Genomic DNA, 23,850 nt, shown 5'->3' on the forward strand with positions numbered 1-23,850 from the left:
ATCACTGCTTGTCTTTTTAGGCAGTATTGTCTGGTAAATGATTGACAATCTGGTCAGCAAAGTTCAATTCCACAAGACGGGTAACTTACTGAAAAGTGGTGGTGCGCCGTGTCAGAGCGTTGGTTAGGACTTTCGGACTAATCAAGCCTTAACCTAACATTCCTCACAAACAATCAATCGTTCTTTTCATTTTGTCATCTGTGGCTATTTCCACTCTAAATCTAATGGGCCTGGGCCACTAACCTAAACCTGTCACTATAACGCATTTTTTTAAAGACAGAAACTATAGTATCGATATTTTTTTTATTATTTATTCATTATTGCAACTACAGTATATACTTTAGTCTCAAGAATATTATACATTGACATAGAAATGTAGAACAATAAATACAATATCTTAGATAAATAAATAAATAAAAGACAGACTGTTCACAAAAATTGTAATAAATATTAAATATTTGGCACAGAGGTAGAAAGAGTCATTAAATGAATAGGCAATATACTGCCAATCAAGTTTCCAGTTTGCAAACTAGCAATAATACTACTACTTTTCAAAAGTCTGCAGGATTTCTTTAAACGCTGCTTTGTCAATGTGTTAAAGTTTGCATTTCTTACAAAAGCGAGTAACGCTATACTGTATAATGTGAGCGTACATGTCATATATGCTGTCACGTTTGTATTTACATTGCTGGGCAAAAGCAAAGTATATATAAATAAATCAATATACTCATGGGGGGCGGGGGGGGGGGGAATAGCCACCCTTGTTTATTCCGTTTCTTGTTCATTTTTAATGCCTGGTACAACTAAAGGTACGTTTGTTTGGACAAATACAATGATGACAAGACAAATAAGCGTTAAAGAGCTGACATCTAGCCGTTGTTCATTACTTTATTGATAATAAACAAAATCCTATTTAATAATACAATAATATTCTTCATGTAGTATACCTTTCGTAGTACATTAAAATGAATATTTTAATTCAAATTAAAATTAATAAGAAATTGAAGAAACAAGGGCAGGATAATAATTTCTTATAAGATAACGCAGGCATCGATCTAATTATTTTTTAGAAAATGACTTAAGAATGGGCTAATTCCTTTATTACATAACTTTTCAAGATCATCCTATTTTTATTTTTTTAAGTGTTTTAAGTTGTTTTGTCAGTTTCCATTCCACTGGCACCATTTTTACTGATTTTTATATTTTTGCCGAGGTATCGTTTTAGTACCGTATCAAGGTATTTTAGGCAAGTATAGTATCGAAGTCAGAATTTTGGTATCGTGACAACACAAGTTGCCACCCATTCACCACACTAGTAGCCAGCTTCAGCCCTACTATCTCAAAAACATGACGGAAAACCTCTGACAGGAACGATGGTTAAATGACATTGATAACTTTGCATTCCCAGCAGCTCTGGCTGACTAAATTAACAAAATATTTCATATCTCCTCTCACATTATAAAACAAAATAAATTCCATATTATCACAGTGTGATCGCGTCCAGTGTTTTACCGAAAGCATTCTGATACAAATAATCTTCCTAGTAACCCATTTTAAGTAGACTTTCAACCAATCTGATCGGCTTGATCGGTATCGGCCGATAATTAGCATTTTATGCTGATGTCATAATTTTATGCTGATGTCATAATTCGTCGATCCGATCAATGACGTCATCGATCACGTGTGTGTGCGTGTGTGTGTGTGTGTGTGCGCGCGTGTGTCTTTTTTGTGTCTATGCATGCAATTTACTGCACGGTGTTTTCTCAAGTTACAACCCCAATTCCAATTAAGTTGGGACGTTGTGTTAAACAAATAAAATCAGAATACGATTTGCAAATCATGTTCGACCTATATTTAGTTTAATACACTACAAAGACAAGACATTTAATGTTCAAACTGATAAACTTTATTGTTTTCAGCAAATAATTTCCAAAAACAATTTGAAATGTGGACTCGTCAGAACACTTATCCACTTTGCATCAGTCCATCTTAGAGAAGCCAGCGGCGTTTCTCCGTGTTGTTGATAAATGGCTTTTGCTTTGCATAGTAGAGTTTCAAGTTGCACTTACGGATGTAGCGCCGAACTGCATTTACTGACATTGGTTTTCTGAAGTGTTCCTGAGCCCATGTGGTGATATCCTTTACACATTGATGTCGGTTTTTTATGCCGCCTGAGGGATCGTAGGTCACGGGCATTCAATGTTGGTTTTTGGCCTTGCCGCTTACATGCAGTGATTTCTCCAGATTGTCTGAACCTTTTGATGATATTATGGACCGTAGATGATGAAATCCCTAAATTCCTTGCAAATGTACGTTGAGGAACATTGTCCTTGAACTGTTCAAATATTTTCTCACGCACTTGTTCAAAAAGAGGTGAACCTCGCCCCATCTTTGCTTGTGAATCACTGAGCAATTCAGGGAAGCTCCTTTTATACCCAATCATGGTACCCACCTGTTCCCAATTAGCCTGTTCACCTGTGGGATGTTCCAAACAGGTGTTTGATGAGCATTCCTCAACTTTCTCAGTCTTTTTTGCCACCTGTTCCAGCTTTTTTGGAACGTGTTGCAGCCATAAAATTCTAAGTTAATGATTATTTGCTAAAAACAATCAAGTTTATCAGTTTGAACATGAAATATCTTGTCCTTGTAGTGTATTCAATTAAATATAGGTTGAACATGATTTGCAAATCATTGTATTCTGTTTTTATTTATGTTTAACACAACGTCCCAACTTCATTGGAATTGGGGTTGAATGAGTCGGCTTTACACGATCAGGATTTTTGGGGCCGATCAGCGAGTTTAAAAAAACGATAACCGATCACTGATCCGATCACAAGATGGAGGAATGTGTCTATTTAAATGACCTGTTAATTTACTGTATATACTTGTGTACTTAATTGCTCAAAAAATTAAATTTGCAATAAATAATGTATCTTTGTTCCTCTATTTATGCCAGTGAGGCATAGTGACAGACAGAACAAATAAATGGTCTTCTATGAGCTGGCAGGAAGTACATACAGTAATTAATGCATCCACTTTTTGTGACATTTTTGTTTGTTGGTGTTCCATGAGATTTTTCAATTGTAAAATATGTTCCTTGGCTCCATAAAGGTTGGAAATCACTGCTCTAGTCAGCTCGTGTATTCTAATCAGTCAGGTCAAACCAACATTACATGACAGAAATAATGGGTGCTAACTTACTGTAATTAAATTACTCTATTTTTAATTAAATTACTTCAACCACACCGAAACTTTAGAGCATGATTCGACAGAACGGCGGCATGTTTACCTCCAACCGTTCGTGGTACCACTAGCTTGCTAGGCTACATAACATTTTCGTTATGTAGCTGTATCGTATTAAAAGTGCGGGAACATACCTCAAGCAAGCCTTAAACGAACGTCCTCTCCTGTCCTGAGCACCGGTGACCACCAACACACATTTTTCCAAATTTTGTCCTTATAATACAAAGTCGGCGCACTCCACTCTTATTGTCGTCGCCACGGTAATGAGTGTATCCGGTCGCATTTGAGTTGACAAGTTAAAGCCCAATGATCATAAAAAATATTTTATTGCAATAGTCTGACATAGTGCAATCGTGAAAGAGCAAATTTGTTTGTAGTTTTATCCAGGCATTACGTGTTGGGTGTCTCAGACATATCTGTTCCACACCGCCAACGTTTTTTTTTTTTTTATAAATAATTTTATTGGCCGTCAGCTATTTCCAATACTACGTCAAAAGACACGCGACAAGGTTAAAAATAAAGTAGCTTTTGGATTCAAATATACTGTGCACGACGGCGACGCGGAGTAAATGTCTTTTGCGGAGCCAATCAATGACTTCAGGATCAGCGAATTATGACATTAAAGCCGATCAGCATAAAATGCTAAATACCGATCAGCCCGATAAAATTGTTGTAAAGTCTAGTTACATGTAAGATGAAATAGCCACATTAGGGCAGACAGTGCCAGTTAAATACTATAATACATGAAGGCTGTTGTTTTTGTTCGTCTAAATGTAAATGAGTCACCTTCAATAGTGACGAAGACCTTCCCAACACGGCCGCCACGTAGGGACGACGATCAGCCAGGTTGTCTTATCTTGTGTTAATCCCTATGCCCGGGAAGCCAATAGAAAGATGACGTGTCAGGTCATGTGACTTTGCCGTTTGATTGTTGAACTCGACTTAAACGTCACTAGCGCTTAAATGGGATTGGCGCAAACAGCAGCGCCCAATGCGGAAGTCAAAGTCTCGCGCACAAAATGGTTGATAAATAAAAGTAGTGAGCGACATTTAGATCATTGTAACTGAGTAAAAGTACCGTTACTTGGATGGTGGATGTGTGGAATGGATGTAGCTGCCAGCATTCAATGCATGCGAAACAGCCTATGATGTAGTGACGGCGGCAGCCAATCCTTGAATGCACCCTTGAGGTCATGGATGTTTTAAGGTCTGTTTTAAAGATGTTTTTAAGTCTAAAACGCTAGAGAGGAATTTTGAAGATACGTACTCAGTATACAGTACACAAGTATATACAATAAATGAACAAGTCATGTAAATAGACACATTGCTCCATCTTGTGATCAGATTGGGGATAATTTTTTTTAAACTTCCTGATCGGTGATCCACCCTAAAAATCCTGATCATGTAAAGCCTAATTTTAAGGAACATACATATATTTGCTCCCATTTACGCAACGTTCCTGAACGCACCTTGCACACTCATGCAGCTGCAATGTGCCATTTTATCATACAAGGAGATAAGTATGGTACACTCTGGTCTGCTCCGTGAGTTGTTTGAAACATTATAATTTACCGTAACATGGGTGCTGATCTTATTAGCATGTCCAAACAGGTCCCGCTGCTCATCACTTAAAATATTACAATTGATTCAGTGTATTTACAGCACACTAATATAGTAGTGGACCCTGCGATGTGACTACTGCACAGACGTACATCGCGATGACGATGCTCAAACAATATACCGTGCAGCCCTAATTACAGTCTTTAAAAAATATGGGAAAACCCAGATGATGATGTCATTTCTATGGAAGCATCTGATTAATGACAACAGTTGAGTTAAGCAGAGGCACACCTGTGGATGTATTTGCAGACACAATGAAAACACTGCTTCTTTGTGTAACATCATGCAAAGGTCAAAGGAAATCAGTAAAGATATCAGGAAGAGAATTGTGGACTTGCACAAGTCTTCTTCATCCATTCCAGATGCCTGAAGGTGCCATGTTCATCTGTTAAAACAATTATACGCAAGTATAAACACCATGGGAATGTCCAGCTATCAAATCACTCAGGAAGGAGACGGGTCCTGGAGGAACGTGCTTTGGACCAAAATTTGCATATATAAACCCAAGAACAAAACCAAAAGACCTTGTGAAGATGCTGGCTGAAGCTGGTAAGAATGCTTGCAAATACACACAGGGACAAAGACCGGTCCGATGTCGGCAAAAAAAAAAAAAAAAAACAGGATCAGATAGGACTGCATCTAAAATCTCCGATTTTACCACTCGTATATAAGCAGTCCATTCCATGCCACGCTGCATAAATCCTATTCAACAGCGCCTGAACGGCATGCAGAATGCACATGATCACAACATGTTGCTAAGGTGCTACCATAGTAGCAAGGAGTAAGAGTGAATGTGGCTTGCTTAAAGCTGTTTACTGTCACTGCAGTTGAGGTTTACTATAAAACAAAACAAAAATACATCACGAAATTCTTTCTTCGTTTTTGTTCACAAAAATCTAGCTCAAGGCTAACACACATTGAATGAAAAACACCATTGACGAGCTAACCAAAATTAGCATTGAACTCGCGGCACATACACACAGAGACAGCTAAGCACCTCAAGACTCACTATATGATTCCGAACTGCCACAATATTGTCAATAAAACTAAACCCCAGTTGCATCAAGAAGTTCAAATATGTATGTGTATGTGGAGAAAGCAAATGCTGTTCCCATCAGGTACTGACAGTAAAAAAAACAACTGAATTGAACTTTAATTGTAATTTGCACTTTAAAAGGTCAATTTGCATTTGTCATTGATAGGTTATTTTTCATGGTTTTCTATTTTTTGTTTAGTCTATTCACACATAAAATATGCTTATGTTTCAGTTAAGCAGTGGTTACATTGCAATTTAAATATATGTTTTGTTATATCTAAGTTATTTTTCAATATTTTCTAATGTAATTTTTATTTATCTTAATTGTAGTACATTCTTATTTTTAAAGGTACTTTATGGAAACCATTGTTTCATAATAAATGGGTCAGTTTTTCCTCATACTTCTGTTGCTGATTATCGTTCTCTGGTTGAGTAATATCACTTGATCAAGCCTTTTCTAACATTCCATACTACAAAATAAGTAAAGTATGTATGATTATTGCAGATATCGGATCGGACCGGTATCGGCCAAAACTCAAGGCTGCGATATCGGATCGGAAGTGAAAAAGTTGGATCCCGACATCCGTATAAAAAGTGGAAGGAAAAGGCCAAAGCTCACAAGTCTGAGAACACAACCCCATCCATCCATTTTCTGAGCCGCTTCTCCTCACTAGGGTCGCGGGCGTGCTGGAGCCTATCCCAGCTATCATCAGGCAGGAGGCGGGGTACACCCTGAACTGGTTGCCAGCCAATCGCAGGGCACGTACAAACAAATAAACCATTCACACTCACATTCACACATACGGGCAATTTAGAGTCTCCAATTAATGCATGTTTTTGGGATGTGGGAGGAAACCGGAGTGCCCGGAGAAAACCCACGCAGGCACGGGGAGAACATGCAAACTCCACACAGGCGGGGCCGGGGTTTGAACCCTGGTCCTCAGAACTGTGAGGCTGACGCTCTAACTAGTCGCCCACCGTGCCGCCCCAGAACACAACCCCAATTGTGAAATACGGGTTGGCAGCATCATGGAGGATTTTGTTTGCTGCAGGAGGAACTGGTGCACTTCACAAAATACATAGCATCATGAGGAAAGAACATTATGAGGAAATACTGAAGCAACACCTCAAGACACCAGCTGTGGTGGGGGGCGGGGGTTGTTAAGAGGAATCTCTTATCTTGCTGACAGTTTCGCCTGTCATTCCAGCCTTCGTCAGAGTCACTGTCACTGCTTCCTGGTGTGTTGTTGCCCGCTGCCTCGAACCTGGGACACCATACTTAAATGGCGATGGTCGGTTGAAGCACAGACTCGATCGGGTCGGGGAACTTTATTTGTGCTCATAAGTTTACATACCCTGGCAGAATGTGTGAAATTTGTATTTTTTATTTTATTTATTTATTTATAAATATGACTGGTGACTGAACAACAACTATCATTATTTTTTTTATTGTTATGTTTTGTTTGATGATAATGCTTGACAGTTTACTTTGAATCCCATTAAAAGTAAATGTGTTTAACCTAGTCCTTCATGTTTTCTTTAAAGAATTGTACCCATCTTACAAATTCGGCTAGGGTAATCGTATGAGCACAACTGTGTCTTTTCTCATTTACTAAATAAAAAAGTAGGGCTGTGAATTTCAAAATAAGAGCAAGTAAATAAAAATAAACTATGTGTTCAAATAAAGTGCTTAACTTCAGAAAAATTATTTGAAAAAACTAACAAAATACAGATAATGCTTCATGTTTTGATCATGTGGGTAGAAGCAAAATCATGCATTGTAAAAATGCATTATACATGGGTAGAAGGGTTTTCCAGAATTTGGAGGTGAACTTTGGGGTCAACATTGGGGGTGTGTATTATACTTGGGGGAGCATTATACATGAGAAATTACGGAACTAATTGAATGTATGTAAACCTCTGACTTTGAAGAAAGTCACAACCTGAACTGGTTGCCGGCCAATCGCAGGGACAAATATAAACAAACAACCATTTGCACTCACATTCACACCTACGGGTAATTTAAGAGTCTTCAATCAACCTACCATGCAGTACCCGGACGAAACCCACGGGGAGAACATGCAAACTCCACACAGGAGAGGCCGGGATTTGAACCCGGGTTCAAAGAATCTATAGAAAAAATATAAATTCATTGAATATCCCTCTATAATCGGTAATCGAATTGTAGCCCTCTGAATCGTAATTATATTGAATAATGAGGTCGGTCTAGAGTCTCACCCCAGTGTGAATGCTAAGCATGCACACACAGGCAGAGGAGACAAGAGAACAGGTAGGAGAGCAGAGCAGAGGGCCTGTATCATTAGGGATTAACCTAGCCACAGGCTCTACAAATAGACTGTCTCCTCCTGTAAATTGCCAGAGGACAGATGCTTATTTGTATTGCCATGTTGCTACTGGAGAGAAGAGAGACAACAGTTCAAAGAAGCTGAGGCAGGCCGGGACTCCTTTGAAACTCAATTAAACGGCAAAAGCACACATTTGAGAGTATGGTAAAGTTATACCAATGTACTTGGTATTATTATGAATTCACACAGCAATGTAAAAAGGTTCAACAATGACAAAACGATTTGTTTCACCTGTTACAATCATGCCGCAGCTGTTTGGTTTAAAAGTCCTGTATTTTACCAAACCAACTTTTTCTACTATTTGAGATGTTATACTGGCTATATGGGACATTCGTTTAGGGGGGTGCGCTGCGACAATAACCAGGGCCACGACCCGCACCACCTCAACACCAAAATACAAAAGACCAGTGCAACAAATACGACTTTGGCTGATCTGATGAGCAAAAATGTTGCTTAAACGTAAGAGTAGCAATAGAGATGTCCGCTCCAGTGGGTAGAGTAGCCAAATATTGTACTCAAGTAAGAGTACTGTTATTTGACAATAATGTGACTCAAGTAAAAGTAAAAAAAAATAGACAGTGAAATAATTACCGTAATTTCACGTGTATAATCCGCACCTATGTATAATACGCACCCCGAAAATTGACCAAGATTCTGGAAAACCCTTTTACCTATGTATAATGCATTTCTACAATGCATGATTTTGCTTCTACTCATATGATCAAAATGAAGTATTATCTGTATTTTGTTAGTTTATTTCAAAGAATCATTCTGAAGTTAAGCACTTTATTTAATTATGTATTTATTTTTTTATTTAATTGCTCTTATTTTGAAATTCACAGCCCTAGTTTTACTTAGTAAATTAGAAAACACAGTTGTGCTCATATGTTTGAATACCCAGGCAGAATTTGTAGGATGGGTACAGCTCTTTAAAGAAAACATGAAGGACCAGGCAAAACACATTTTATATTCATGGGATTCAAATTAAATGGTCAAGGATTTCAGAAAAGCATTATCATTAAACAAAACATAAAAAAATAATGATGGTTGTTGTTCAGTCATATTTATTTAAAAAAAAAAAAAAAACTTTCACAAATTCTGCCGGGGTATGTAATCTTATGAGCACAACTGTACATATATGCAGTCATACATCCACCTGTAATATTGGAATGAAAGTGTAGGCTACACCTTTGTTATAACCACTAGGTGGCGGTGGCATATTAGAATGAAAGTGTACACCTTGCTCAAACTCTAGGTGGCGGTGCCATTTTGGAATGAAAGTGTAAAGCTTTTTCATAACCACTAGATGACAACATACATTTTTCCATTTGCCCCTATACCCATGTATAATGCGCCCTATTGACTTTTGAAATTTTTTTGCAGGAGGGAAATGTACATTATACACGAGAAATTACGGTACTCAAGTACTGCGTAAATAGTAACTTCAGATTATTTATTTTTTTTTACCACAGCATGAACATCAATAAAAAAATTCAAAAATAAAATGTGTGTACAAACTGATGTTGCTGTGTGTGTGTCTATAAACAGTCAAGACTACAACAAAACACCTGCAATTTACTGCATGGTGTTTTCTAAAGTTACAAGTGAGCTAAAATATCCACATATGGGCAGGCAGTGCCCAACAAATACTACAGTACATGAAAGCTGTTGTTTTTGTTCGTCTAAATGTAAACAAGAGTCGCGCGCCATTGCCCTCATGATAACGACGAACTTCCCAAAATGGTGGTCACGTCGGCACGACAATCAGCCGGGCTGACTTATCTAATGTTAATACCCAATACCTAATAATATAAATCACAATAAATAGTTTTTTCAATTCATCTTAATCATCTTTAATCCTCTAAAACCACGAAAAATAAGGCCTGCCCTTATAATTTTTTTATTTTATTGCTTTTAAATCCCCCTCCTTGAGCCGTCACCTTATCGTGGTGGAGGGTTTGTGTGTCCCAATGATCCTAGGCGCTAAGTTGTCTGGGGCTTCACGCCCCTGGTAGGGTCACCCATGGCAAGATGAGGTCCAAAGTGAGGGACCAGACAAAAACCCCTATGAGAAACAAAATAAATGGACAAAACCCGGATGTGTGTCACCGGGGCCCCCCTCTGGAGCCAGGCCTGGAGGTGGGGTTCAAAGGCGAGCGCCTGGTGGCCGGGCCTGCACCCACGGGGTCTTGCCGGGCAGAGCCCGAAAGGGTAACGTGGGTCCCCCTTCCCGTGGGCTCACCACCTGTGGGAGAGGGCATAGGGGTCAGGGGCAGTGTGAGCTGGGAGGTGGCCGAAGGCGGGGACCTTGGCGATCCGATCCCCAGCTACAGAAACTGGCTCTAGGGTTGTGTATTGTCACCTCTCTGGCAGGGAACGAACCTGAGCTGGTGTGCGAGGTCAAGAAGTTCAGAATAGTCTCCTCGACACACTGCTTGGGCTCTGGTACCAATCCTCTTGAGAAGGGTGGGACTTTCTTCAACTCTGGAGTTGCTAGGGTTGGGCATCGAGAACCGATTAGAACCGGGACAAAGGTTCCGGTTCTCTTGGAACTAATGTTCCAGTTCTCCAGGAACCGTTCAAATTAAAAAAATTTGGTTCCCAGTTTCGATGTCAAGTCCTCCAGCCGTGAAGAAGCAAATGAAAAGCAACGAAGAAGCGGCGTTAACCAACGAAGAAGAACACGTACGATGACGTGCTTGTGCCCAACGGTGTGTTTAACATGGTTAAAATGATTGACCATTCGCCTCAGTGCAACACTTGGAATCAGATTATATCGTGCAAAGGAGGCTTTCACAATGTGTACCGTCTGACGCGCTCCGAGCCTCAGCCTGGACCGCGCGGAGCTTCAGTGAAGTCAACTGGGTGAGTGAAACAATAAAATACATCTATGCCAACATTGAGACAGCTAACAAGGTAAACAGTTGCTTGCACTTTTGCACTGATGGTTTTTAGTGTTTATTTTAGTCTTCAAACCAACGTAAGCGCCGATGACAAAAGAAAAAAGAAGCTGAACTAATTCCCTGACAATGCTGTCTAAAGATGTCATTAAGAATCTATCTATTCCCTGCCAATGCAGTCTAAAGACGTCAATGGCGGCGTTTTAACAGGGACGGGTGGGGGAGGGTCTTGTGAAGTTCATGTGTGATCGTCAAGACTCTGGATAACTGCAATGAGAAATGGCACCCTGTTGAGGGCAACAATGCCTTGAGGTGAACGTCCCTTCCTCAGATTGAAGGAGGAGGAAGGGGCGGGATGCAACAGACAATGAGAAGAGAAACAATGGCGGAAAAAAGAGAGAAAACAAATTGAAAAAAATCTTTTAAAAAAATAATTAATAAATAAATAAAATTAAAAAGAAAGCTTTCGGTACCAGAAATTTATTGCGCCAAGGCAAGAAAATTATTCCTGCAACCGACAGGAATAACGCCTTAGATCATGCGGGTAATAAAAGATGACGCTCCGAGCAAAGCGATCTCGCAAAATGCCGGTCCATACATATGGCGAGATGCTCTCGGCCGCTTGCTGGCTGATCTTCTGCCGACCAGGATTTGAATAAATAGGATCCGAAATCATCAGATGAGTTTCTGGATAGCCAGCATGAAGACTGACGAAGGTAACTCGCTTGCAGCTCGCGTTAGCTACGTTTAGCGAGCAAACACGCTCTTTCAATTCTTGTTACATAAAAAATATAATTTAGTCCCATTAGTTCACATTACAATGTAAGATCTGTTGCCAGTACTGATGTGAATTTTCCATTTCGTCCATCTTGCAGGAATTCAACAACCGCGAGTCGAACGTATTTTACAATTGTGACGAAGAAAAGTAATGTTTTTTTTTACCCTTCCAAAACACCTCATCAATAAAAGGTATTCTCGAGTAATCGTATGTATTTTTTAAAACTTACAGGTTATGCATCCAGCAGATGTTCGACTCCCATTCCAGTACGCAGTGCAGACAAAAAAAAGGTAATTGAAAGCTTTTTTTCCTCCATGTCAGCAATTTCAACAATGTATTTTTATAGTAATAGTTATATTTCTAAACTGCACAGGTTGTGCTTCGAGCAGAAGTAATGACTGGTTTCTCGGAGAATGACAACCACACAAGATCCCTTTCACTGCCAACAGAAGAATAAAATCCATGTGGATAAAATTCTGCTATGTTTTATGCGTAAGGTAATAAAAGCCTGGACTATTGAGCAAACGGTAGAGGAGGAAAATTTGGAGGGAAAAAGTGCAAGTGTGGAAGCCCCATTTGCATTTTTGTCTAATGTAAATTCTGTACACGGTTATACTAAATTATTTTTCTGTCAAAAGTACTTTCTCTGTGTTGTTTTATGTTCAGATGTTTGAGATTTTCAGAAAGGAAAAAAAATATTGGTCTCAAAGTCATTGTTCTGCTTTATGCCTGCTTTCACAAAAAGGCTGATTTCTCCGTTTTTTTCTTCCAGAAACAGATTTGGCTGAAAGTAGCCTATATTTGACTGCTGATTACGATAAGTTAGACAAACCTTTTTTTTCTGATGAAAAAAGAGAGTCTGATCTTTCATTTGGTGGTTTTGTTGTTTACTTCATCATAGTACATAATTATCTGTGGGGCTTGAAAAAAAATCAGCCTAATTGCTCGATATTGCCGGGCAGTCTAGGGGTTCCCTGCTCAGGAAACGGCTGGCAGTGAATGAGTTAACATTGGGCTAAAACTTCACCGTAGCAACTTTACATTACAATGAATTGGGACAAAATTCACAAACATTGTCTCACAGTATCACAAACGCTAATCTTGTGCCTCATCTGTGAAAATCGGGAAAGGAACCAGCGTTTTATAACATTTGGTTCGATCCATTAAAAAAGATAATAATTCACCGATGTACTGTGAAGTTACTTTTCATGTCAAAATTGTGAGTTCCGGTGCATACCCTTCAAAATAAAAGGCCACAAGCTTAAAACAGGAAGTCAAGTTAAAACTTGCACATATAAACCATGGGATGTGATGAATCAGTCCCAAATAACCATTTTAACAATGCTATATTTAACTTTTAGCTGAAACAATACTGCAAAAGACATTTAGTCCGCATCGCCGCGTACACAGTATATTTGAATTTAAAAGTTAGTTTATTTTTAGCCTTGTCGCGCGTCACTTTGAAAAACTCGTTGCTTGAGCCGCAGCTATCTGCGTGGGAAAGAGGGTCGTCGGCGCAGACAGCTATGATTGGGACACGACGTCACACTTTGGGGCAGCCAAGCGGAGGAACCAGAGATCTTGTATTGGAGAAATAAAGGCCCGGAAGTACCATTGTAAGCTTACTGCTTCACCCCGGTCTTTATCTGTACTCTCAAACGCTAGATCTCTGGTGACGCACCCCGCTACAATATGATTAGCTGCTGCATCGCTGGAGGACATGACGCAGTTGACGTGTCCCCCACTGTCACCTTGGCTAACTTGCTACTGTGCTGTGGCTTGACACTGTCGCCTCATTGGTAAATGAGAAAAGGGTCACACATTTTATGAACTGAACGGAACACATACGGACCAAACCGAAACAGTCGAATGTAACCATTTTGACGGTTTTCAAAAAACCTTCCATCCCTTGTGCGTAGTTATTTTATACTAGTGTATTGTCACATGTACACAATTAGTCAAGAATGAAGCGGCAACTTGCCATTCCAAAGAGTTGGTAAACAATAGACTTTACACTGATCTAATCAGCTTGATCGGTATCGGCCGATAATTAGTATTTCATGCTGTCATAATTCACTGATCCGATCAATGACGTCATTGATTAGCTCCACAAAAGACATGTACTCTGCGTCGCCATTGTGTTCAGTATATTTAAATCCAAAAGCTAGTTTATTTTTAGCCTTAATCACGCATCTTTTGACGTACTACTGTAAATATCTGACAGCCAATAAAGTTTGTTTTTGTTTTTTTGTTTTTTTAAACGTCAGTGGTGTGGGACTGAACACGTCTGAGACAGACAACACGTAATGCCTGGATCAGACTACAAGACAAATTTGGTCCTTCACGATTGCACTGTCAGATTACTGCAATAGAATCTTTGCATCCCATCTTTCACGATCACGGGGCTTTATCTTGTCAACTCAAACGCAACCACATACACTCGTCACCATGGCGATTATACATTTTATGGCGTATAATAAGAACAAAATGGGGAAAAACGTGTGGTGGTCACCGGTGCTCGGGAGTTTACGTTCTTTTCAGGATTGGTTGAGGTATGTTCTCATACTTTTAAGACGATACCGCTCGCAAGCAGGCAACAAAACAATATGTAGCTTAGCAAGCTCGTGCTAGCACTAACGGTTGTATGTAAGCCAGCCGGTGTCGACTCATGCTGTAAAGTTTTGGTGTGTGTGAAGTAATTCAATTACACTAAAGTAATTCAATTACACTAAGTTAGCACCCTTTATTTCTGTCATGTTGTAATGTTGCTTTTACCTGACTGATGAGAATAAACGAGCTCACGAGACACGAGAGAACACTTTTGAAGATACTCAGAATACAGTACTCAAGTATATACAGTAAATGAACAAGTAATTTTAATAGACATTCCTCCATCTTGTGATTAGATCAGTGATCGTTTTTCTTTTTAAACTCGCTGATCAGTCCCAAATATCCTGATCGTGTAAAGCCTAGTAAATAACGGTTAACTTTAAGTCAGTTGCATTGTTCAATACACTACAAAATGCAGTTTTTGCTGACAAGCAAAATAAAGAGATGATTTTGAGAGAGAAAAACAAGTTCTCTTTATGCACAAAACAGTGTACTGGACCTTGGCCCAAAAAACGAGGTACAGACCATACCATGGGCTACTTGCACCGACCCGCCTAGTATTAATACAAGCAGGTCAAATATCAATATTATAGCTGTCCACCGTCATGCGTTAAAATGATTTTGACCTTTTAATATAATGTGAATCTCACAGCATATCTAAATAACAAATGCTTTTTTTTAATTTTTCTTTTGTCATGTATAAGTCGTTCCCATTATAAGACATTTATGTCTGTTTTGTTTTCATCAAACAGCTGTTAAATCCTTTTTTTTTCTTGCTCCTAAAAAAACAGTAAAAAAAATAATAAAAAAACATTGGACATATGGGCATCTTCACATCCAATTAACATTTTGTATGCTTCATGTGCAAGGTGATGACATCTCTGTGAGTCATGGTGAGTCATCAATAGTTGTGAGTCATCATAGATGTGTTCCTTCCAATACATTGATTTTGGCACACTCACTGAATCGTGATAACTGTTGTTGCAAAATATTGTGATAATATCGAATTATTACTATAACAGCTGGTGTTTGACCTTGGAGGTTTTACTGTACTGTACATGTGTTTCAATAGTCCCATGTCAAGTGCCGTGTGAAGGCCAAACGTAGATGAGGTTTATATTTTGTAGTCGTTGCTATACCTTTGACACTGACCTCTCAGCGACAGTGCTGTGAATAAGTGTTTGCCCTCTTTGCAAATTGTTTTTTTTTTGCATAGTTTCTCCACTTTAATGTGAAAGATGATCAAACAAATGTAATTATCAGATAACTATAACCCAAGTAAACATAAAATGCTGTTTTTAAAGGAGATTTTATTTATGAAGGAAAAATAACTATTCAACTCTACTTGGTCCTGTGTAAAAAAAAGTAACTGCCCCCTAAACCTACTAACTGGTTAGGCCACAGCCTCAGTAGCAACAACTGAAATCAAGCGTTTTCAATAACTGGCCACGAGTCTTTCACATCTCTGTGGAGATATTTTGGCCCACTCTTCCTTGCACAATTGTTTTAATTCAGCAACATTGTAGGATTCTCAAGCATGAACGCCCCTTTTTAAAGTCATGCCACAGCATTTCAGTCTGGTTCAAGTCTGGACTTTGAATAGGCCACTCCAAACATTTTTTGTTCTGTAGTTCTTCAGATGGTGTCCTTTGTGACCTCCTCGATGAGTCGTCGCTGTGCTCTTGGGGAAATCTTTGAAGGCTGGCCACTCCTGTTCGTCACTATTCCAGGTTTTCTCAATTTTTTCCCATGTGGTTCTTTGGATTCCTAAAGCTTTAGAAATGGCTTTGTAACCCTTTCCAGACTGATAGATGTCAATTACTTTATTTCTCATCTGCTCTTAAATTTATTTGGATCGTGCCATTTTTTGCAGCATTTTTGGATCTTTTAGCCGACTTAATTTTGTTAGACAGGCTCTATTTAAGTGATTTCGAGGATGAACAGGTCTGGAGGTAATCAGGCTTGGGTTTGGTCAGTGAAAAATGAACTCAGCTTTCCATTAAATGTGATTGGCCACAGTTAATTCATGATTTAACAAGGGGGGCAATTACCTTTTAACACAGGGTCCGGTTGCTTGGAATAGATTTTTTTCCTTAATAAATAAAATCACCATTTAAAATCTGCATTTTACATTTATTTGGGTTATCGTTGTCTGATAATTAGATTTGTTTGATAATATTTCACATTAAAGTGGGGAAATAAACATGTATTTGAGAAGAGGCAAAAACTTTGTCATTGTACTCTATAAATAAAGATGGAATAAAAATCATCAAATCAACAGTGCCAGAACAAAGAGCAACATCTTAATGGTTACAGTACATTTCAATGTGGTTATGTCTTTGGTCCAACTACTAATGACTAAAAAGCAACTACAAAAGGATTTCCACCACTCAGCCACAGATAAGTTTCTTATCAGCGCGCTACAAAACAATCTCCTTTAGACTTTCACGGATTACCTCTCATTTCAAGAACCCTGTTGATATTTAATGAAAATGTATACAGCATAAAAAAATACCTACCTGTGCAGAGCAAATCAGTTACCTTTAAGCTTTCTTTCTTAGTACTCCAGCAAACTATGAAACACTGACAAGCATGTCACATCCTCAAAGCCTTGAAATATAATAACTAAAACAAACATCTCCTCAAGCAAAGAGGAAACCAGTAACTAATTTATAAGAGAATCAATCATCACACCAAACTCCTAGAGATATTTTTGCAAAAATTGAAGTTCCAGCTCGTCATACATCTTTGGCTGGATTTACACTGCTGGCCTAAGTTCTTCAAATATGATTAAATGTACTTTTTAAATTATTTTTTCATGCAGCCAAGTCGTATACTTGTGTTAGTAACAACTGTCCATATCTTTTCTGTCTTTCTTTTTAACAACATCATTATGGGTTTGTGCGATATGCTGAAACAATGAGAACATCAGCTGGCACAAAGCAACAACAAAAGCCACGCAAAGCCAACAAAGAACCTATGACTTTATGGCCACACGAAATAAAAAAGAGGGACTGTGAAAACATTTAACCCACAAAGGCCTAGCGTTGTACATCGAGAATCCATTGGAACCGGTCTCTCCGAATCGTTCACATTTAAAAATGTCGGTTCCCAGTTTCGATGCCTAGTCCGCCGGTCCGGAAGAAGAAGTGGCAAAAACCAACAAAGAAGAACACAGACGAAGATGTGCTTGTGCCCAACGGCAGCGAACAAGTGTTTCTTAACTTTGTTAAAATTAATGAATGGCCAGTCGCCTCAGTGTGACACTTGGAATATGATTATATTGTGCAAAGGAGGCTTTCATATGTGTAGCGTCTGACGCGCCCCCTCCCGCTCCAAGCTTCAGCCTGCAATTTGCGGCGCTTCAGTGAAGTAAACTCTCAGTCAATTGGGTGAGTGAAACAATAAAATACATCTATGCCAACATTGAGACAGATAACAAGGTAAACGGTTGACTGCACTTTTGCACTGATGGTTCTTAGCGTCTATTTTAGTGATCAAACCAACGTAAGAGCCGATGACAGAAATAAAAGCTTACAGAACTAAAACTTCACCGTAGCAACGTTGTATAGAATTTGGATCCATCCATTTAAAAAAAGCAAAAAACATTTGGTGCTTGTGTGATGTTACTTTTCGCGCCAAAATGTTGAGTTCCGGTGCTTCAAAATAAAATGCTACAAGCTTAAAACAAGAAGTTAAAATTTGCACATATAAAACAATTGATGTGTTAAAACAGTCGCAAATAATGATTTTAACAATTCTATATTTAACTTTTAGCTGCAACAATTAATAAATGTAAAGTCAATTGGGTTAGTTCCACACACACCAGGCCGACTGGTTAGCACATCTACCTCACAGTTCTGGGGACCGGGATTCAAATCCCGGCCCCACCTGTGTGGAGTTTGCATGTTCTCCCCGTGCCTGGGTGGGTTTTCTCCGGGCACTCCGGTTTCCTCCCACGTCCAAAAAACATGCATGGTAGGTTGATTGAAGACTCTAAATTGCCCATAGGTGTGGATGTGAGTGCGAATGGTTGTTTGTTTCTATGTGCCCTGCGATTGGCTGGCGACCGGTTCAGGGTGTACCCCTCCTCCCGCCCGAAGATAGCTGGGAGAGGCTCCGGCAGCCCGCGACCCTACTGACGATAAGCCGTAAAGAAAATGGATGGATGGATATTGATACTGGTTATAAAGAACCCCCAGTCAAATGTTTATGCTTCGGGCTGCTAAGAAAATGGATATTCATTATTTGGACACCCTTTATTTAAACCATGCAAACTTTTTTGACGCAGCCCCCTAAAATAATCTAAATAGAGAATCTTTTGGAATTGGAATCGAAATGAGCAACCGGAATCGCTCGAATTCAAACGATGCCCTACCCTATTAAGGCCTATACTATAAACTGATAAACTCCACACAGGAAGGTGGCCAGAGCCAAGAACCTCAGAACTGTGAGGAAGGCATGCTTAAGACTGGGCTCCATTGGTTTGATTGATAAATACTCTTTTTTTTTTTTTTTCTCATCCACCTTAGTATGCCAGTCAAAGCTACTGACAGGGTACCCTGCTCCTGTCCTATACTGAAGACCAATAGACCACAACAGCTAGTGGAAACACACTAGGGTAGCGTCTATAAATAGACAAAAACTCAGATCAATACCTGCTAGAAAGGTTCCAACGCTGCCTTCGGTGTTTGCAAACAGCAGATGTGGAAGCAGTACGAACACTCTGTATCTAAGTTGAACTAGAGATGTGTTTAAAAAAAAAATAATTTTAAAGAAAAAAATAAAAATAAACTGTCAAAAGTAGAACTGATTCAACTCTACTAAAGACTAAATTGTACTTAAGTACAAAAGTAAAAATGAATGTTTACTGTCTATTTTGTTTTTATGACTTGGCACAATGAAAAGTAAGGGGGAAAAAAAAAACTTACCTGAAATGAGGCTACATACAAATATCACTAACAGTTTGAAAACTTGAATAATGTACCTTTACCCTAATGTTGCCTTGACTTTTATGCTGTCAAAAGTTGTTCCCAGAGCTTTGCAAACATGAGTACCCAAAAATGCTAAAAATGAAGAAAAAAAATATGCACCTTACCAGTATTCAGATTAGATGGAGAATGTTAGGCTGGCACAAGACAATTAATTTTTAACAAATCCGGCTTGGAAGCAAAAACATTTCTCTTAAATTAGCCCACGGATGGAGAAGATCTTGCTTCTCCGAGTTTGTCATTAATGTGCCTGTTTGGCTGTTTTTTTCTGCATTACAATACCCCAAAAAGTTAAACCAATAAAGAACCGTGGATGAAAAAAAAAAATAATAATAATAATAATAAGCCCATTTTGTTAAAGTAAGGAATCCGTTTTGAAATATAGGTAGTAAAAGTAAATGCTCAAGTAAAGTAGAGATTCCTGGAAAATCAACTTCAGTAGAGCAAGGGCACACGGTAGAAAGATGCGTCTTAAATTGACGTGCCTAACGGTTCGGAAGGGGCCAAAGCACCGCTCGAGTCATCAACAGGTCAAGTGCGCGTCAGATATGAACGTGACAGCTCATCAAGTGAGCTCGGCCTGTGCAAACAAATGTGAACTAAACAGTGAGTGCGGGCCGCGTGGTTTTTAAACGTGAACCGCGCACAGACACCCGCGAACGCCGCTGTCAGCTTCGACAGTGTGACAGGCAGTCGGCGGCGACACAAATCGCTCGCTGGCCGACACCGTTTCCCTGCAAGGCTGCGTCCTAAAAGGCGCATTTTAACCCCGGCGACGTCATCTTACAACGTGCTGTTTGAACGCGAAACATTGAGCTGACTGAATGTTCATCATAAGCCCGCTCGGGGTCCGTCCAGTTCAGCCGAACCCGCGAGTCTCCATATCAACATAACACGCTCGCTCGTGCACTCCATAAAGTTGTTGACTGTTTATGTCAGAAACGTCCAATGTGACCACATCTCAGCACATGGACGCTTAAAGCGGCAGAGCCACGAGCGACTTGACAAGTGAACGCTCGGCAGCCGAGGAAAACCATCGCGAATTCAGGCTGCGCCTTACCTTCAGTTCCGCACTCTCCGCCATCTTGTATTTCTGTGCGCAGGCGTGGTGAGGGAGCCCGGCGACGGGGACGCGCACGGCCGCTTCGTGGACGCGCACCCTGCCACTGCCTTTGGGTCACAAACTGCACACGACGAAAAGGCAGTTGTATGTTTTTCTTTCGAAATAGTTTTCGGGTCGACATCATCAATGAATTCTGCTCATTATGATAATGGGGTTAGTGAGCAATGTTTTTTTTTTTTTTATTTAAATCCAGTACTCTATTCACTTTCATCCTTTTGCCGGTTGTTCAATACTTTCCCCACTCATGCAACAAGTTCATACTGTGTGCAGGAAAGAATAGAATCCAAATAATCCTACTTCTTCAGATTATTTTTTTTTTTTAAGTAACAATGTATGCTCAGTTGTATTCCAACATTAAATATATATGCTATATCATATTGTATCCTGTGCTATACCATACTGTATCCAATTATTGCATACAACTATAACATGGAAATCCCATGAATTATTAATTCTGGTTGACAGAGACTAGAACGTGTGCATAAAACCGAATGAATTATTGGACTAGCGAAGATCATTTTCAATTATTGTACAGTAGTTTTCAAAAAATGATTTCCTTATTGAGCCAGTAGATGGCGCCCAAAGTACATCAAATGACGAGACCAAGTAAATGAGGACTAATGTCAGAAATCCCTTTTTCTCCCATTATGTCTTAACGTTGTATTTGTATTCATTTAACATGGCTGCCCTTTAATGCGGCTTAATGCTTGTACACAGCATAGACCGAAAACAATATTTGTTTTTGGGCTCTAATCTATTATCACACTATGCTTCATTCACACAAGATTCTATAGAGGAAGAATAGGTTTTATTCTAATAGTATATACAGTATGTCTGCCATCTGTCGTATTGTTAATAGTAATAGATGGGACAGGTGTCTGTGACCACATGTTTATACAAATTTAGAAATAATCCCAGTAAATACAGTCACACAATGTCAGAAAGCTGTGACTGAATGTGGTTTAAATATTGGCCGTGTAAATGCATTAAGTGTCTGACTAACTAGATGAAAAATGAAAGGCACATTGGATGAATATAAATCAGTACAGTGCCGTGAAAAAGTATTGGCCCCATTCTCAAATCCTTATATGTTTGCATAGTTTCACCACTTTAATGTTTAAGCTCATCAAACAAATGTTAATATCAGACAGATACAGTATAACCCAAGTGCACTTGAAATGCTGTTTTTTTTAATGGTGGTTTCATTTAATAAGGAGGGGGGTGACTATTTAAAGTTACCTTGCCCTGTGTGAAAACGTAATTACCCCTCTTGTTAAATCATGAATTAATTGCGACGAATAAAATGTTTTGGTTAATTTACACTAATCACACCGAAGCCTGATTACCTCCAGAGCTGTTCAATCAAGAAATCACTTAAAAAGAATCTGTCCCGACAAAATCAAGTCAGACAAAAGATCTAAAAAATCCGCAACAAAATGACCCGATCCAAAGAAATTCCAGAACGGTTGAGAAATAAAATAATGACATTGGTCAGTCTGGAGATTGTCAGTGTTCATGACACAACAATAAGGAAGCGACTGAGCAAAAATGGCATCCATGGCAGACTCCCTAGGCCAAAACCACTGCTGACCAAAAGAACATAAAGGCCCATCTTACTTTTGCAAACAAATATCTGAATAATTCTGGGGGAGAATATTATATGGACTGACGAAATGAAAGTTGAGCTTTTTCGAAAGTGTAGTCAAATTGGGCTTGACTTGGCCAGACTTGAATCCGATTGAAACGCAGTGGCATGACCTTTAAAAGCCCGTTCATGCTCGAAAACCCCCTCAATTTTTGCTGAATTCAAACAATTCTGCAAGGAACAGTAGGGCAAAATATCTATATCTATAGATTGCCATATATAGAAAACGCTTGCTTTCAATTGTTGCTACTAAGGATGCTCAACCAGTTATTAGGTTAAGGGGGCCATTACTTTTTCCCATAGGGCGAGGTAACAGATTTTTTTTTTTTTTTTTTTTTTTTTAAACAGCATTTTAAGTTCACTTGGGTTAAATTTGTCTGATATCTCCATTTGTTTGATAATCTTAAACATGAAAGTGGGGAAACTATCCAAAAATATAAGAATTTGAGAAGTGGGCCAATACCTTTTCACGGCACTGTATATGATCACAGTGATGTCCCCCAACCCTAATAGAACATTTGGCCAAAAACAGAAATGAATTTGCAGGGCCACCTTAGCTAATACTGTCAATTTATAACATTAACACTCATACAATATCTACTATATGCTTGGGTTTAAACACACTGGAATAAAACCTAATTAGAGACAGCATGCAGACCTGATCGGTTATTTACCGTAGGTGATGCATTTTTTTCTGTTTAATCATCAGCAGCATTATGACTAAGTACATATTGACATTTTATTATGACGTACAGTGGGACGACTGAGATTGAACACAATCCAGTCAGGATCCAGGCTCAAACGGTCCCCACCACAATGGACCAAGTTGTAGTAACATTTTAACATTCTTAGCCCTCAAGCAAGTAAAAAAAAAATACAAAATAAATAAATAAAGTAATCCATGCACTGTAACCAGGCATGTGAGCAGGCATTTTTTGGGGCAGGTGCTCAAGCCAGAAAAGGGTACCCATCAGCAAAATTATGCATACAGTACAATTAAGGGAAAAAAAGCACTATGGATTATGTGTGACACGCCACCGCGGTCGTCACGTCGCCAGTCTCACCGAGCCCTCAGGTAATTTGATCACCCCTGTCAAATTTTTAATTGACATACATTCCGCCAAAATACAACATGAAACCAGTCACATTTCAATGTTGCGCGCTCGCAGCCAACCCTGAGCCGAACTCCGAGGCGGCTGCAGGTAAGCAGTATTTTAGAGAGGGGAAGTAATATTAGACAAGTGACATAACATGGTTGCACAAGTACACATGCTCTCTTATAAATTGGGATGTGGCTGTGTTCAGAATTAAGCAATCACATTCAAACTCATGTTAAATGGGAGTGGTCACACAACTGACAACATTTAAGGTACCTTTGATTTACCCCAAATAAATCGCAGACTGACTGTATTAATCAGAAGAAGTGTACAAATATGTTTGTATTATCATAATCATAATTATATAATAATCCTAATAATAAGGCCTAAAATAAATGTCTGTCATATATCAAAACACAGGGTGGAATTGATGACACACAG

At 39.1% G+C, this 23,850-nt stretch overlaps 1 protein-coding gene across 1 annotated transcript in view; it reads right to left on the minus strand.

The window, feature by feature from the left end:
- LOC133399162 (E3 SUMO-protein ligase PIAS1-like) overlaps positions 1-20,636 on the minus strand; it is a 117,154-nt gene extending 96,518 nt beyond the window's left edge. Inside the window, exon 1 of the mRNA XM_061670445.1 lies at positions 20,605-20,636. Coding sequence (XP_061526429.1) covers positions 20,605-20,628 — 24 coding nt within the window. The 5' untranslated portion in view covers positions 20,629-20,636. The remainder of the gene's footprint in view (positions 1-20,604) is intronic.
- Positions 20,637-23,850: the final 3,214 nt, after the last annotated feature.

This window comes from Phycodurus eques, chromosome 2, assembly GCF_024500275.1.
Source record: "Phycodurus eques isolate BA_2022a chromosome 2, UOR_Pequ_1.1, whole genome shotgun sequence".
Lineage (NCBI taxonomy): Eukaryota > Metazoa > Chordata > Actinopteri > Syngnathiformes > Syngnathidae > Phycodurus > Phycodurus eques.